The sequence below is a fragment of the Lepisosteus oculatus genome, chromosome 12, assembly GCF_040954835.1.
Source record: "Lepisosteus oculatus isolate fLepOcu1 chromosome 12, fLepOcu1.hap2, whole genome shotgun sequence".
Taxonomy (NCBI): Eukaryota; Metazoa; Chordata; class Actinopteri; order Semionotiformes; family Lepisosteidae; genus Lepisosteus; species Lepisosteus oculatus.
In genome coordinates, this window is record NC_090707.1 from 37779963 (window position 1) to 37797444 (window position 17482).

The 17482-nt window shown below is 55.1% G+C and overlaps 1 protein-coding gene across 1 annotated transcript; it reads right to left on the bottom strand.

Moving 5' to 3' along the window:
* Nucleotides 1–525: 525 nt before the first annotated feature.
* LOC107078856 (BAR/IMD domain-containing adapter protein 2-like 2) lies at nt 526–17428 on the bottom strand. Its single transcript, XM_069196882.1, has 14 exons — nt 15865–17428; nt 14403–14478; nt 13788–13874; nt 10341–10402; nt 9877–9948; nt 9547–9621; nt 8746–8871; nt 8204–8311; nt 7304–7406; nt 6192–6402; nt 5303–5368; nt 4783–4978; nt 2630–2670; nt 526–2072 (listed from the first exon to the last, which is right to left on the bottom strand). The coding sequence occupies exons 1-14, from the start codon at nt 15916–15918 to the stop codon at nt 1997–1999; spliced, it is 1353 nt and encodes a 450-aa protein (XP_069052983.1). The 5' UTR covers nt 15919–17428; the 3' UTR covers nt 526–1996.
* Between the last annotated feature and the right edge of the window lie 54 nt (nt 17429–17482).

The following is a 17482-nucleotide window of genomic DNA, read 5'->3' on the forward strand; positions in this document are numbered from 1 at the left end:
TGCCAATCTGAGAAGGCTGGCCCAATCAGAAGGTGGGATCTATTGTAAAGCAGTTCATCTGACTTTTATGAAAAGTCAAAATTGCCTTTCTGGTACACAGGCTTTAAGGAGTGGTGACTGTGACTCTGTTCTGCTATTGTAGTTTAAACTTACAATGGATTTCCTGGCTCCTATGGGGTTGGGCCCCTGAGCAAGGCCCTTACCCCCAGCTGCTCCAGGGGTGCTGTATAAATGGCTGATCCTGCACTCTGACCCCCAGCTTCTCTCCCTGTCTGTGTGTCTCTTGGAGAGCAAGCTGGGGTCTGCAAAAAGACACATTCCTAATGCAAGAAATTGCATATGGCCAATAAAGTGATCTCATTTTCCGGTTTCCTCCTGGAAGAGCAGGACTTGGAAAACTAGGGCCAGCATGGGTAATTTCCCCCTAGCGAGAAGGTGAGTACAGCTGTGCTGTCTCCACCTAGTGGCTGTATTGCATATTACACATTTAAAGATCTGAGAAAAAAAAAACAAATGCATCTGAACTCTTTCAGAACTGCTTTATACCACAAATTGAAACTTGCACCTCGCACAAGAAAGCAAAGTAAACACGATCACTTCGTATCCTAACACACATTTATATATTCAAATAGTCTTTGCTTCAGAGATATCTGTATAAATCTCTAAAAATGAGGTCACTGTTTATGATCAAAATAATTTAAATACTCAAATGTGGTTTATTTATGCATTTTTTTAAATCTGTAGAAAGTAGATCTTGATTGTAACGTATCTTAATGTTTATAGTTTCTGTGAACTTTTCATTGCAATTTATTGTAGGGGGGGCATCTGGAACCTGATAATACAAACTTCTAATTTAAAAGAGTTTATTCAATCCTTTATGCAGTGTATCTGCACACTGCTATCACGGTCTCAACTGCCTGCGTGTGTCCACACACTCAATTATAATCCCACGCAGGCATCCCAGAGTGGGATTATGGATTCCAGATGGATTACGTATGTCTCAAAAACGTGGGCCTGGTATCGCATGCAAGGCGACACACCCTGGTTGCCAGGCAACTCTTGTGATGCTGCTGTTGCCAGGGGCACAGGGCCTGCGCTCCCAGCTCTGGAGAGCCCTGGTCCAGCGGGTGTACGGGACAGGTCCCGGAATTAACCATCTCTGACCCTCGGAGAGGAAAACGCCCCAATTTCCTCTGGTTTAAGGATCCCCTTCCCGGTCCACTCAATTAGTATTTGTCAAAATTAGTATTTGTATTGGTCAAAACTCATGCATAATCCAGGTATTCAAAAATTGACCCTGGGCAGCATCACTATCAACAGTGACCAGTCAGTGTGCAGGCCTAGAAACACAGCCTCACTAAAGCAGTGTCTGGCACCTCATTTCCTGATGGTTCGTCTAGTCCGGGGGTGAGCAACCAGCTCTTAACAAGCTCAGGCTGCTCCTTACGGACTTGACTTGTCCAGTACAACAGCTTCCCCTGGCTCTTCAGGTGCTGCTGCTTTAAAGAGAGAACCTGCAGACACACTGACCCCTCCAGGCCCAGGACTGGACAGCCCTGCTGCAGACACACTGACCCCTCCAGGACCAGGACTGGACAGCCCTGCTGCAGACACACTGACTGACCCCTCCAGGACCAGGACTGGACAGCCATGCTGCAGACACACTGACTGACCCCTCCAGGACCAGGACTGGACAGCCATGCTGCAGACACACTGACCCCTCCAGGACCAGGACTGGACAGCCCTGCTGCAGACAAGCTGACTGGACTCTCCAGGACCAGGAGCGGACGACCTTCCTCAAGAGGAAGACAAGAAGCCCACGGGGTACAATTTAGAGCAGGTCAGTCAAACCCAACGTCCTTGGGAGAGGGGAGCAAACCTGCGTGAACCAAGGGGGAACACGCAGACTCCCCACAGACAGCCTCCAGAATGACTCCAGACGCCACGACGGCGGCGGCCCTCGTTTCGTCCGGTCCGGGCGGCTCCTCGCTGCCGGTCAGGGTATCCGGGGGGCCGACCTGTCGTTGGTGGCCGTCGGGCGCAGCTTCACGGTGGCGAAGGGGTTGGTGCCCCTGTGGGGGAGAGCAGAGGAGCCCTTGTGGGTCACAGGTCCCTGCGATTCCACCTCCGCGCCGGCCGCCGCCGCCAAAGTCCCAGGTCCGATACCGGGGCGGCCAAGAATCCGGGGAGCGGCCCGCTCCGTCAGGGAAAGTCATCCTCGCTCTCTCGCCCCCCCCACCACCTCTGACCCCATTCCCCATCCGCAGCCTCGAGGCCCGGACCGCCAGCTCTCCCGCTGTTCTCACGGGATCTACGAGCCACTTGAACTGGGACTGGGAACAGGAGGATATTGGAAACGACCCAGCAGTTGTGTCTGTGGGTGTTTGTATTGAGTCCCCACATGCTGTAGTTTGTGTTTGGAACTGTGTATTACTGTGCTCCTGTCGTGAGGCACTGTAACTAGGGGCCGCAGTGCAGGGACTAGGGAGATACGTGAAAACAGGGTGAACAGAGAGCTCTGCTGTTCGAGGGGGACCCCTGACCCTCTTATAAGAGGGGGGTAGTCCTGTCCGCGATCAGAGCTGGGGACCCCTGACCCTGTTATAAGAGGGGGAGTCCTGTCTCTTACCTGGGAAAGAGTTCTGGACGAGGCCCCTGGTCCTTCGATCTCTGTGGAACAAAAGACACACATGGGGACTGAATGACAGTATCTCCCTCCATCGACACAGACACAGACCCCCGGGACGCCCCCCGACAACCGAGGGGTCTCCCTCCATCGACACAGACCCCCGGGACGCCCTCCCGACAACTGAGGGGTCTCCCTCCAGCACACACTCAGACAGACCCCCGGGATCCCCCCCGAAAACCGAGGGGTCCATTTTTCACTGAACCTCAAGATCAAGATCCTCGCCGGGCCTCGTGCGCGGGAGACGGACTGCTACCGGACACGGATCGCGCCGGGTTTGGAAAGACGCGGGACTGGGGCCGATGGAGACCCCGACTCGCAGGTGCACAGCTGAGGCAGAGCGAAAGGCGCCTTCGCCTCTTACCGAGACTCATTCTCAGGGCGATGGGGGCCTGAGTCAAGCACAGGCATTTCCAAAGCTGCCCGGACGGACAGGAGCCAGAGGACACAAGCGGAGACGGTGCGGAAGTCTTTACACACAGGGTGGTGGGAGTGGGGAACAAGCTGCGCAGCCATGTCGTTGAGAACCTCAGACCACTTAGCTATTGACCGCTGAGCATGCGAGGCAGGAAGAACGGCCGATAGTGACCGCTGACTTATCTAACTCATCGAACCCACGCAGAGGCGCCACCGACAGAGAGGCTTTAAAACGACTGAGCACACTTTTCGAGGACAGGCAGGTGAAATAAGAGGAGAGAAACAATCCCGCAGGGCAGCAATTCACCGCAAAAACACACGGACCCTGCCCGTCCGCGACCCCTGAGGTCAGAGGTCGCCCAGCCCTCGTGCCGACAATGCAAGAGTGGCAAAGAAGAGTGAAGCTTGCGTCCCGCCCCACCACCGACGCACAGTTCTCCCCAAACGAGTGGCAGTTTATGCAACAGCCTGGAAGTGGAACCCGAAGCGGAGGGCTTCGGAAGTGGATCGGGGAGCCCCTGGGCGTGGTGCACCAGCGCGGGCCAGCTCTCAGTCAGGACGGCCCCTCACACACAGGGCGTGCAGGTTCCCAGTGAGCCCCAGCGCTGACCCCCTCCACTGCTGCGTGAGCGAGGGGCTGGAGTGAGAGCGCAGTGTCGCCCTGGACTGGGACCCCCGCGGGTCGAGATCCTGGTGAGGTCAGGTAGCTATGAACTAGCAAACGGGCTACGTGGAAAGAATGTGGGAGCTCATCCTGGACTGGGACCCTGGCTGTGATCTCCGGGCTGTAGATACTCATCCTGGACTGGGACCCTGGCTGTGATCTCCAGGCTGTAGATACTCATCCTGGACTGGGACCCTGGCTGTGATCTCCAGGCTGTAGAGACTCATCCTGGACTGGGACCCTGGCTGTGATCTCTGGGCTGTAGGGGCTCATCCTGGACTGGGACCCTGGCTGTGATCTCCAGGCTGTAGGGGCTCATCCTGGACTGGGACCCTGGCTGTGATCTCCGGGCTGTAGGGGCTCCTTCTGAATTTGGTGTGAAGGGCGTAGGGCAGCACCAGCTAAGATTTCGGCGACAACCACTGGCTACACTGGTAACTGAGCTCATTGGGAACCATCACCCAGCAAGCTCTCCCAAAGCAAAAAAACACATCATGACAAGCACACAGGCACCCATGACCTCTCACCCCACGCTCACCACGACCCTCGACCCCGAGAGTCAGCAGCTGGAGCTCCCGCCCTGCAGCCACCAGAAGGAGGGCTGGGGAGTCATAGAGAACAGCACCGTGGCAAACGCCCCCTGCTGGATGGAGGACCGAAGTTGCTTAAGGTGTCAACCATCCAGGAACAATTGAAAAAAATCTTAGCAATAACATTCGAAATACTATCGATACTGTTGCAAACCACTGAAAACCTGGCTGTAGCAAATATATGTAATGGAGGCAAATTAACAGAAACAAATGGAGAAACTGAGATTTATGTATAGGAAGGTAGCAGAGTTTTTAGGAACCTATGAGACCTTTGAAATTGGATGTGCAGTTGGGATGGTAAGAGAGAAGGCCACAAGATCTTCAACTCTCCCTGCTCTTATAGAGCTCTTATTAATCCCGATGTTAGCGGAATATGGCACAAACTCATGTGTAAAAGAGTTGTATCCACCATGTGCTTCACTCACCTTATTGTCAGTATCGGCCTCTACCCTCCTGGCAGGGGTGGGTGTGGTCGGGCGTTGTTCAGCCAATCCCGTCGAGGTGGGGCGGGGCAGAGGCGGGGCAGGAGGCGGGACTCCGTTCTGTTGGCCGGCTGGTCGCAGGGTGTCATCTGGTTGGTCGAGGAGATCGCCAACGCTGTGACTGCTTCGGAGGGTGGTGCTGCCAGAGGTCAGAGGTCACAGGGCAAAGGCACACGAGAGCATTTAACGCACTGTGTCTTATACTGTGTCGGTGAACTACAGCAGGAAATTTAAAATTTGTGTTCTGAATAGAAGAATAAAACGAACATACATGTGAATATGATAGAATATGATCCCCTACGCCCAAATATACCCAGTGTAGCAGACGTTTACATGAAGCATTGTAATTGTTTTTTTAACATTTACTGAGTTCTCCCTAGTGGTGTAATGGGAGTGTGTCTGAAGTTACCAGCACGCATTCAGCTGAGCTGCAGGTTTGTGAGGCTCAGCGCCGGGGTCTCACCTGCACCCCGATTCTCCGGTGGATTCTGCAAGGGGTCCCACATAAGCAGCCGGGAACCAGCCCTGACTGGGAAAAGCAGTGTTGGGAGGTCATTAGAACACGCACACAACACTGCACAATAACACTGCATAACAACACAGAACACACAGAGCACCCAACACCACGCACGGCACACACAACACTACACAGCACACAGAGCGCAATGTACTACACAGATAGCACAATAAAGATGGCAGTGTACAACAGAGCACAGTACGAAGCAAAGAGCACAGTGTTCAACAAAAAGGAGCACAGCACACAGCAGAGTACAGTGCAAACCAGAAAGCACCCTGCACAGAGTCCAGTACAGAGGGCAACACACAGAGCACAGTGTCCTACAGCACAGCGCAGTGCGGTCCTGCAACAGGTACTGCAGAACAGCACACTGGACAAAGAGCACAATGCACAATACAGAGAACAGCACACTGGACAAAGAGCACAATGCACAATACAGAGAACAGCACACTGGACAAAGAGCACAATGCACAATACAGCGAACTGCACACTGGACAAAGAGCACAATGCACAATACAGCAAACAGCACACTGGACAAAAAGCACAACGCACAATACAGCGAACAGCACACTGGACAAAGAGCACAATGCACAATACAGAGAACAGCACACTGGACAAAGAGCACAATGCACAATACAGCGAACTGCACACTGGACAAAGAGCACAATGCACAATACAGAGAACAGCACACTGGACAAAGAGCACAATGCACAATACAGAGAACAGCACACAAGAGTCCAGCGCGCTACAGCAGAGCTAAAGCGACAGCACCTTGTGAGGGAAGGAGTGGTGGAGTGAGAGAAGGAGTGAGTGAGTGACCGGGAGAGAGACTCACCGGGCGCTGCCCTCCGCCCGCCCGTACAGCCAGCCGTTGTGTGCCTGCGGCACCAGCACGGTGAGGGTGTCCCCGCGGGAGAAGGGCAGCAGGGTGGGGTTGGCAGAGGCAGGGTGGGGCACCAGCGCTCGCACCTGCTTGAACCCCGCCGCGCTCAGAGCCTCCCCCACCGAGCTGGAGCGCGAGTGCCGGGCCAGGATGGGCGTGGAGCCTGGGGGGAAGAGAAGACACACAGTCACACCCAGAGACACACCCACACACACCCACAACAGACACACCCCCAGACACACCCACAATAGACACACCCCCATTCACACCCACAATAGACACACCCCCAGACACACCCACAGTCACCCCCAGACACACCCACAATAGACACACCCCCATTCACACCCACAATAGACACACCCCCAGACACACCCACAGTCACCCCCATTCACACCCACAATAGACACACCCCCAGACACACCCACAGTCACCCCCCAGACACACCCACAACTGACTCACCCCCAGTCACACCCACAACAGACACACCCCCAGTCACACCCACAGACACACCCACACCCACAACAGACACACTCCCAGTCACACCCACACCCACAACAGACACACCCCCAGTCACACCCACAGACACACCCACACCCACAACAGACACACCCCCAGTCACACCCACACCCACAACAGACACACCCCCAGTCACACCCACAGACACACCCACACCCACAACAGACACACCCCCAGTCACACCCATAGACACACCCACAACAGTCACACCCACAACAGCCACGCCCATAGACACACCCACAACAGACACACCCCCAGTCACATCCACACATACACCCAGACACACCCACAACAGACACACCCACAGTCACACCCAGACACACCCACAGTCACACCCACAGACACACCCGTTTAAACTGGGAATGTCCACTGACCCTCAGTCTATTCTATCTCACTGTATCAAGTGCTCTTCTCATGACAACACGCTTTACGATTCAAAAGAAGACGTATATGGATTACAGGCACGCAGGGACAGTTGTGCAACAGACAGTGAGGACCAAATTCTCCACAAAGGTCAATTCAGTTTCCATGCACTTCAGTCCTCTCACCTCTAGAGGGCGCCCTCTCGGGAGGCTGCCCTTCCCTGCCAGCCCAGTGCCTCTCCTCCTCCCTCCCCGTCTGAAGGAAAGGCCCAGCAGGGGGGGGTCGGGGCTGACGGGGATAAAAAAAAAGACGACAATTTACTAAACTCGAATCAAGTTCCGGAATCTGACTCTTACTGATGGCTTCACCTAAGTGCCTGAGCTGTCCACACTCTCCAGTTCCTTCTACAGCTGTCTGTCTCCCTGTCTCAGTTAAAACCCCGATACTGTCACTCGGAACTCCTTGTACGTCTGCCCTTCCAGCTCCGAGCATGAGCTACAGTATAGGAGCTGCTCCTATTCCTCCTCGGGCCTCCCGTCTCCTCTGGCGAAGGAGCGCTGGACAGGACAGTGGGCACTGTGGACACAGTACAGCCCGCAGAGGACTGGACCACAGCAGGCTCAGGGCCAGGACGGCCCTTTAGAGACATGCAAGGGACCAGCAGGCGGTCACACCCGGGAGGCTTGGAGGGGCTTCGTCCCGCAAATCCAGCTTTGACATAAGATCAGATCACTTTATTGGCCCTATACAACTTCTTGCATGAGGAATTTGTCTTTTCCCAGACCCCAGCTTGCTCTCCATGAGACACACAGACAGGGAGAGAAGCTGGGGGTCAGAGCGCAGGGTCAGTTGGGGTTAAGGGCCTCACTCAGGGGCCCAAAGGAGTAGGCCGCGGGATTTGAACTGGCAACCTCCCAGCCACAGGCGCAGATCCTGAGCCACAGAGCCACCGCTCCGCCCAACAGAAAGACTGGAAAAGGACAATGACCTTTTTAAGACCTTTTCAAACTCGTGGAGGTTTTACGTTAGAATTTTGTTCTCCGCAACATTGTCTCCGCCCCCCTCTCCCCCCCTCGCTCTCTCACCAGGGCGTCCTGCTCGGGGAGGGCGGGAGTGCGGGCTCTGGACACTCCCCGCGTCTCGCTCACTCTCTCCCTCCACCCCTCCGCCCTCTGCTGCATCGCTCCCCCCATCTGCAACACAGAGGACACCGGCACGCCGGGCGTCAACCCCGCGCCGTGGGAGGGCAGGAAACCGCAGTTCTCTCCTGGTGGAAACCAACTCATCTGGTCACCAGCTTGCAAGTCTCAAGTGGAAAATATTTTTCCTGTCGGAAAACCCGGAGATTACAGTGTGGGTCCCAGTCCAGGATGAGCTCCTACAGGCCGGAGATCACAGCCAGGGTCCCAGTCCAGGATGAGCCCCTACAGCCTGGAGATCACAGCCAGGGTCCCAGTCCAGGATGAGCCCCTACAGCCCTGAGATCACAGCCAGGGTCCCAGTCCAGGATGAGTCCCTACAGCCTGGAGATCACAGCCAGGGTCCCAGTCCAGGATGAGCCCTTACAGCCTGGAGATCACAGCAGGAGTATCAGAGGATGAGCTGGATCACAGACAGTTTACAGTACCTTGTTGAGCAGGTGAAGCAGGGACTGGGTGAGGCCACAGTGTTTCTCGGCCAGGAAGCGATAACGCCTCTCCTCCTCCTTCAGTGCCTCCCGCTGGCTCTGCCTGAGAAAGTGCTCCAAGCTGTCCTGTCATCACGAAGAGAGATACAGTCACTGCACTGCAGGGAGACACTGCACACTCACTGCACTACTGTGAGACACTGTCCACTCACTGCACTGCCGGGAGACACTGTATACTCAATGCACTACTGGGAGACACTGTACACTCACTGCACTGCTGGGAGACACTGTCCACTCACTGCACTGCCGGGAGACACTGTATACTCACTGCACTGCTGTGAGACACTGTACATTCACTGCACTTGCTGTTAGACATTGTACACCCAGCACACTGCTGCGAGACACTGCATACGCACTGTCCACTCACTGCACTGCTGGGAGACACTGCACACTCACTGCACTGCAGGGAGACACTGCACACTCACTGCACTGCTGGGAGACACTGCACACTCACTGCACTGCTGGGAGACACTGCACACTCACTGCACTGCTGGGAGACACTGTCCACTCACTGCACTGCTGGGAGACACTGCACACTCACTGCACTGCAGGGAGACACTGCACACTCACTGCACTGCTGGGAGACACTGCACACTCACTGCACTGCAGGGAGACACTGCACACTCACTGCACTGCAGGGAGACACTGCACACTCACTGCACTGCTGGGAGACACTGCACACTCACTGCACTGCTGGGAGACACTGCACACCCACTGCACTGCCCCCAGCCCCCTCCTCACCAGGGTGTCTTTGTATCCACCAGGTCCCCTCCTCTGGCGGCTGCGCACCTCCATTTCATAGCGCCTCCTGCTGCCCTGGAGAACAAACAGCACGGAGTTGTCGTTTCACGTGTGTGTGTGTGTGTGTGTGTGTGTCTGTCTTTGTCTCCGGTCCCAAAGAGCCCAGCACAGAAAGCACACAGCTCGCTTCTGTTACGCAAGAATTTCCTCCCACAGCACAGCAAATGCGTCTCAAAGCGTCTTCAAAGACAGATTTGAGCCAGGTGACCTCCAGGGAAAATGCGAGGTGCGCTATCGCGCTCCCAGGAGGAGCTGAGGAGAGGTACCCACAGATATATAATCAGTGTCCAGCTTGACGTTGGCGCCCATCTCCTGGACCACCTCCGCATGGAACCAGCAGAACTGCAAGAGGCGAGAACAGAAACTCCGGATCAGCGCCGGGACGGGGCCGGACCTCGCGGTCAGCGCTCGCGAGCAGAGGCCGAGCAGAGGCCAGCACCGCCGGCCGGTACAAAGGGTCACGGCGCAGCCCGAAGTCCGTACAACTACGGGACTCTGATTCGTCACTGTGATGTGTCAGTCAAATACAGCGCTCATCTGTTTTGTACACGCTGTGTGTCCACAGCTGGGGGTACTGGGGCACACTGCGTAACCTGCTCTGGGGTCTCTCCCCTGCCCCACAGCTCTCTGGGGGACCAGGGCGCCCCCCAGCACTGCTCCGCTGTACTGCCGACGCCACAGCGGCTACACCTGCCCGTCGGACCCCACAATCCCACAATCCCGCGGGCACTCACCACTCCTTCCAGTTCGGAGGTCAGGCGCCTCTGGCACTCCGAGATCTGAATGATGACGTCCCCTGGAACGAGACAAGCGCCACCCCTCCCGTCAGGCCGCGCGGGGAGCCCCCCCCCCCAACAGGGAGCAAGGCCCGCTCCCCAGGCGCCAAGCCTGTGCCCTGCTGTGTTAGTGCCTGCTCCGTTTTGTGCGTGGTGTTGGGCCCCCAGCCACCGCCGCTTCTGCGCCCTATGATCCCGGAGCAGCCGGGAACGCGAGACCCCCCCCCCAAAAAAAAAGACTTGGGGAGGCCTGGGGGAGCAGACGATGGCCAAGACGCCCCGCGACAAGGGGACGACGAGAGGAACAGTTTGCAGATCTGGGGGGATACAGGGATCAGCAGGGCACACACGGGGAGACAGAGGAAGAGCATGACAGCAGGGCGGCGCCAGAGCCTTTCCCCCCGCCCCTGAGCCTCATGAGCCCAAACCGCGCACGATGTTAAGGATGAGCCGGGCGGCGACGGACAGGCCCGGCGGAGACCGAGCGTCGCCTCGTTTGCTGCAGGTTTCCGGTTTGGGCGACAGGGTGCTGGAGCAGGACTGTGGGATTCGGGGCGGCCAGCTGCGGAGCTCTCTGGAAGGTGAAAGGCAGCCCTCTGAATAATTGAAGCGTCGGCGCTCCGCGGCGCTGAGGGCTGGGCTACCTGATCGCTCTGCCTGAGCACAGCACACACACAGAGTTCAGCACACACACAGAGTACAGCACACACACAGAGTACAGCATACAGAGTACAGCACACACACAGCACAGTATGCACACACACAGAGTACAGCATACAGAGTACAGCACACACACAGCACAGTATGCACACACACAGAGCACAGCACACACACAGAGCACAGCACACACACAGAGCACAGCACACACACAGAGTACAGCACACACACAGAGTACAGCACACACACAGCACAGTATGCACACACACAGAGTACAGCATACAGAGTACAGCACACACACAGCACAGTATGCACACACACAGAGTACAGCATACACACAGAGCACACACACATACACAGCACACATACACATACACAGCACACACACACACACACGGCCAGCAGCAGTCACAGAAAGCACTCACATGTAGAGCATAGTACACACAGATTATACACACACAACACACACAATGCATGGTGTGTATACACACAATGTATACGTATGGCACACAGCACAGTATGCACACAAAATACGCACACAGCACAGTACACACACACAGCAGTGTGGGTTACACTCGGTTCTGGACACGAGCCCAGAATGAGAAACAGAAGGCTGACACTGACACTCTGTTCAGGGATGAAAGCAGACCAAGGCACCAGACTTCACCTCTGTCCCTCTGCAGCAGGGCCTGTAGGGGGAGGAACCTCCTTCTGCCCTCCCTGTCCTGTGGGTTCATAGTGCACAAATCGAGTACCATCTATGCAATCTCTCTTTATTGATGCCAGATCTCTGGGCTGATTGCACCTGATAAGACAAAGCTCGCTGCTGCATTCAGGGACCTTGACAGCTTCCCTGAACAATAACTCCCTTCATTCTGTACAGCACTTTCATCAGCTGCTGTGGGGGGGAGGGGGGGGAGTCATGTTAATAGCGGCGGTAGAAGAAACAGCTGATAATAACAGCTGCAAATATTAACTGTCAATCTGAATCAAATATCGGGTTCAGAAGTCTCTCTTTATATCACTCTGGAACCCAGCACTAGAACACAGGAGCAGAAGGCTCCATCAGGAACCCACCAGCAGAAAGCAGAACAGCAGGGTCACTCTGAGAACTCTTGATTAGAGCAGAGGAACAGCAGGGTCACTCGGGAACCCAGCACTAGAGCAGAGGAACAGCAGGGTCGCTCGGGAACCCAGCACCAGAGCAGAGGAACAGCAGGGTCACTCGGGAACCCAGCACTAGAGCAGAGGAACAGCAGGGTCACTCAGGAACCCAGCACTAGAGCAGAGGAACAGCAGGGTCACTCGGGAACCCAGCACTAGAGCAGAGGAACAGCAGGGTCACTCGGGAACCAAGCACTAGAGCAGAGGAACAGCAGGGTCACTCGGGAACCCAGCACTAGAGCAGAGGAACAGCAGGGTCACTCGGGAACCCAGCACTAGAGCAGAGGAACAGCAGGGTCACTCTGAGAACTCTTGATTAGAGCAGAGGAACAGCAGGGTCACTCGGGAACCCAGCACTAGAGCAGAGGAACAGCAGGGTCACTCGGGAACCCAGCACTAGAGCAGAGGAACAGCAGGGTCACTCGGGAACCCAGCACTAGAGCAGAGGAACAGCAGGGTCACTCGGGAACCCAGCACTAGAGCAGAGGAACAGCAGGGTCACTCAGGAACCCAGCACTAGAGCAGAGGAACAGCAGGGTCACTCGGGAACCCAGCACTAGAGCAGAGGAACAGCAGGGTCACTCGGGAACCAAGCACTAGAGCAGAGGAACAGCAGGGTCACTCTGAGAACTCTTGATTAGAGCAGAGGAACAGCAGGGTCACTCGGGAACCCAGCACTAGAGCAGAGGAACAGCAGGGTCACTCGGGAACCCAGCACTAGAGCAGAGGAACAGCAGGGTCACTCGGGAACCCAGCACTAGAGCAGAGGAACAGCAGGGTCACTCGGGAACCAAGCACTAGAGCAGAGGAACAGCAGGGTCACTCAGGAACCCAGCACTAGAGCAGAGGAACAGCAGGGTCACTCGGGAACCCAGCACTAGAGCAGAGGAACAGCAGGGTCACTCGGGAACCAAGCACTAGAGCAGAGGAACAGCAGGGTCACTCGGGAACCCAGCACTAGAGCAGAGGAACAGCAGGGTCACTCTGAGAACTCTTGATTAGAGCAGAGGAACAGCAGGGTCACTCGGGAACCCAGCACTAGAGCAGAGGAACAGCAGGGTCACTCGGGAACCCAGCACTAGAGCAGAGGAACAGCAGGGTCACTCTGAGAACTCTTGATTAGAGCAGAGGAACAGCAGGGTCACTCGGGAACCAAGCACTAGAGCAGAGGAACAGCAGGGTCACTCGGGAACCCAGCACTAGAGCAGAGGAACAGCAGGGTCACTCTGAGAACTCTTGATTAGAGCAGAGGAACAGCAGGGTCACTCGGGAACCCAGCACTAGAGCAGAGGAACAGCAGGGTCACTCGGGAACCCAGCACTAGAGCAGAGGAACAGCAGGGTCACTCGGGAACCCAGCACTAGAGCAGAGGAACAGCAGGGTCACTCGGGAACCCAGCACTAGAGCAGAAGAACAGCAAGGTCACTCGGGAACCCAGCACTAGAGCAGAGGAACAGCAGGGTCACTCGGGAACCCAGCACTAGGACAGTGCAGCAGGATGTCCTTGCTCCCAGGAGTGTAAATGGATCAGCACAGCCTCTGCAGCTCCTCCAGGGTGAAGGTGTAACAAGCTGAAGCTCTTACCCAGAGAGCGAGAGGACATACTGTGCAGGGCCTGCTCTCCCATCTTCGCCAGGGCACTGAAGTAGGCCTCACTGGTCACAGTCAGGGCTGCAAAACACACACGCAGACAGAGTCACACCCACACGGTGATCTGCAGTGTTAAAGCTACAGCAAGCACCGCTAGTAGTGTAGTTAATACCTTAGCATCTACTGTGCGGCTTTGTCTTCATGCTTATACATTATACACCATATTCTAAGTTATGATGTGTAGCTTGTTCCAGGCGCCTGCCACCCTTTGTGTAAAGAAGTGCCTCCTGCTCTCGGGTTTAAATGTCTCTCTTGTAGGTTCCAACTTGTTCCAGACTCCCGCCACCCTTTGTGTAAAGAAGCATTCCCTGTTCTCAGTTTTAAATGCACTGCTGTGTAGTTTCCATGTGTGCCCCCTTGCTCAGGTTTCACTGTTAAGAATTTGGTCGGTATTGTTATCATTAAGGAACACACAACTTGGACGTGATCAGGGCCTGACTGATAGTGACGTGTGAATTGTTTTTTCTCCCCGCTGGCTTGATCTTCACACGGTGCTCTCGTGTTTCCTGGTATGTCTCCTTAATCGAAACCCACCCCGCGCCCTCTCACCCTGAAAGGCTTCGACATAGCTGCGCCCCAGAGACGCCAGCTTCTGCAGCCCGGGGTTGAACTGCTCCATCAGGTTCTGTACGGGTCACAGAGAGTCGCCGTTAGCCCAGCACACACGGCCAACTAGAACAGCGGGTCGAGCCAGCCATCTGCGACAGGGCGCTCGGAGTTCAGAGGAAAACAAAGGAAAACTGTCTTCATTTGCTCGCGGCTTCATCCTGCACGCATGGACTCAGGTGGTGAACAGAGAACAATATATTAAGACCATGTGCTCATCCATTCGCAGGAGAGCTATATCTATCCCAGAAAGCAACAGACGCCCGTCCATCACAGGTCTCACACAGACACAGACACAAACACTCTCGCCAGGACCAATTTTCCCTAGAAGCCAATTAACCTATCAAGATGTCTTGGACGGTGTAACAGAAGCACCTGGAGGAAACTCACACGAACAGGAGGAGAACATACAAACTTCACACAGACAGCACCCCAGGAGCTGAACCCAGGGCCCCAGCACAGTGAGGCAGCAGTCATATCAACTGTGCCACTGTTTCGCCCATCCAGTATAAAGACAAGCTGTCCATTTTAGTTCAGATCACTGCAGCAGAGATGAGCACTTTGGTCCTTGGAGGGGTCTGTGTGTTTTCAGCAGACACACTGACTGACCCCTCCAGGACCAGGACTGGACAGCCCTTCTGCAGACACACTGACTGACCCCTCCAGGACCAGGACTGGACAGCCCTGCTGCAGACACACTGACTGACCCCTCCAGGACCAGGACTGGACAGCCCTGCTGCAGACACACTGACTGACCCCTCCAGGACTGGACAGCCCTGCTGCAGACACACTGACTGACCCCTCCAGGACTGGACAGCCCTGCTGCAGACACACTGACCCCTCCAGGACCAGGACTAGACAGCCCTGCTGCAGACACACTGACTGACCCCTCCAGGACCAGGACTGGACAGCCCTGCTGCAAACACACTGACCCCTCCAGGACCAGGCCTGGACAGCCCTGCTGCAGACACACTGGCTGACCCCTCCAGGACCAGGACTGGACAGCCCTGCTGCAGACACACTGACTGACTCCTCCAGGACTGGACAGCCCTGCTGCAGACACACTGACCCCTCCAGGACCAGGACTGGACAGCCCTGCTGCAGACACACTGACTGACCCTCCAGGACCAGGACTGGACAGCCCTGCTGCAGACACACTGACTGACCCTCCAGGACCAGGACTGGACAGCCCTGCTGCAGACACACTGACTGACCCTCCAGGACCAGGACTAGACAGCCCTGCTGCAGACTCTCCACATCTTATGTTACAAGACACATGGGAAAGATACCAATGTAAAACACCCAGCAAAAATAGAACTATACCTTTATCAACATACATCCCCATACACTGATAAACCTCATATAAGGAGAGGATCGGTAGACTCAGATCCGAGCCCCGACTCACCCCGTAGATCCGCAGCGTCGAGCGGTGCAGCTGTTCGCTGTTGGCGGCAGACATGGCGAAATCGCGGTCGGTCCTCGCCCGCCGGCGGTTAAAACCGAAAAAAATAGAGAGTTTCTTTCGGGAAAAAAAAAATGATCACGATAATACCAATAAGTATTGGTCCCTTCGGTCACGACAAGCCTGTTTTTATTTCCAAGAGATGTGAACAAAATAATAAAAAACACACTGACACACACACGGCCGTTATGCGGATCACAGCCCGGTAAAAACGTTCGTTGAATCGGACGGACGAAGGCGGCGGGACGTCGTTTCTTTCCGTTCTGGTTTTAAAACCGTAACCAGAGGACCCACCAATGCCGAGACAACGCTGGGGGGAAAAAAAAAGTGTCCCGCACTAAAAACCCCGTGAACCTGCCGTCTACCACACCGGAGACACTGGGAGAGGGAGACGCGGGGAGACGAGGGCGGGAACACGGGGACGGGAGATAACAGACACCGAGGGCTCGTAAATTATTGATCGCGTCCTTAAACCGGCCTTACCTGGTATCCTCCCCCCCTCCCCCGCACACACATACACACGCAGGTTAAAGCTGGCACCGAGCCCATCCGATCAGGGAAGACGCAAATCCGCGGCTGGTTCTTTATTTCTTGTCGTTCGTCAACGGCCGCCCTTCGTCTCCCGCGACTCAAACATGGCGGCGGCGGCGGCCATTGTGAAAATTCACCGGCGGATCCCGGCCTTGTCACCTCGGCCTCGACTCGCAGCCCTTGGCCCTTTTATCTTTATCCAACAGAGGTGTTTTTGTTTGGTTTGTTTTTTTTTTTTTACAAAATAACGGGTATTTTTACCCCCTGTCCAGGCCAGCTGAGACTTCCCCGTACGAGGACAGAGTGGTTGTAAAGCGATATTTTTCGGGATGTTTCCGGTCGCGAATAACACACAGTTTTAGTGAAAATGAAGCAATTCTGAGAAACTGTGTGCACCCCACCCAGAGCAGAGCTCCCTTCATTCCGGGATGCCTGGTCCTGGCTTTGGGAAGATAGTGAGAGTTTTTTTCTACTTCTATTTAAACCACCTGCGTATAAAAAGAAACCGTTACATTTGTCCAATTAACTGAAGATCATTTCAATCATGGAGATCCGACTTGGAATAAAAACCAAGGCACACAAGTGAGTTGGCACATTGGCACACTGTTTAGCACTGCTGCCTTGCAGTGATGGTGCCCTGGGTTCAATTCCTGGGAGTGTTGTCTGTGTGGAGTTTGCATGTTCTCTCCTGTTCAGATTGGTTTCCTCTAGGTGCCCCGGTGTCCTCCAACAGTCCAAAGGCGTGCAAGTAGGCTAACCGGCTTCTGGGAGAACTGGCCCAGGTGTGAGTGTGTGTGTATTTGTATGTGTGCCCTGTGATGGACTGGTGTCCCATCCAGCATGCACCCTGCCTTGTGCGCATTGCTTGCTGGGATAGACCTCCAGCTCCCCCCCAACCCTCTACTGGATAAAGCAGTTAGAAAAAGGATAGATGGACACACAAATGTCCAATCCTTGACTTCTCCAAGCGTTGAAGGAACCATCCTGGACAATGAAGAATGAGGAATTGGGAGGAAGACCTGTATTTACA

Bases quoted from the DNA above. Each gene is read 5' to 3' on its own strand.
- LOC107078856 (XM_069196882.1), bottom strand. From the start codon at position 15,918: ATGTCTGCCGCCAACAGCGAACAGCTGCACCGCTCGACGCTGCGGATC. The intron at 10,403-13,787 runs GTAAGAGCTTCA...GTCTCGTTCCAG, and splicing joins TATGTCCTCTCGCTCTCTGG to GGGACGTCATCATTCAGATC. The intron at 2,073-2,629 runs GTAAGAGACAGG...TCTCCCCCACAG, and splicing joins CGTCCAGAACTCTTTCCCAG to GGGCACCAACCCCTTCGCCA.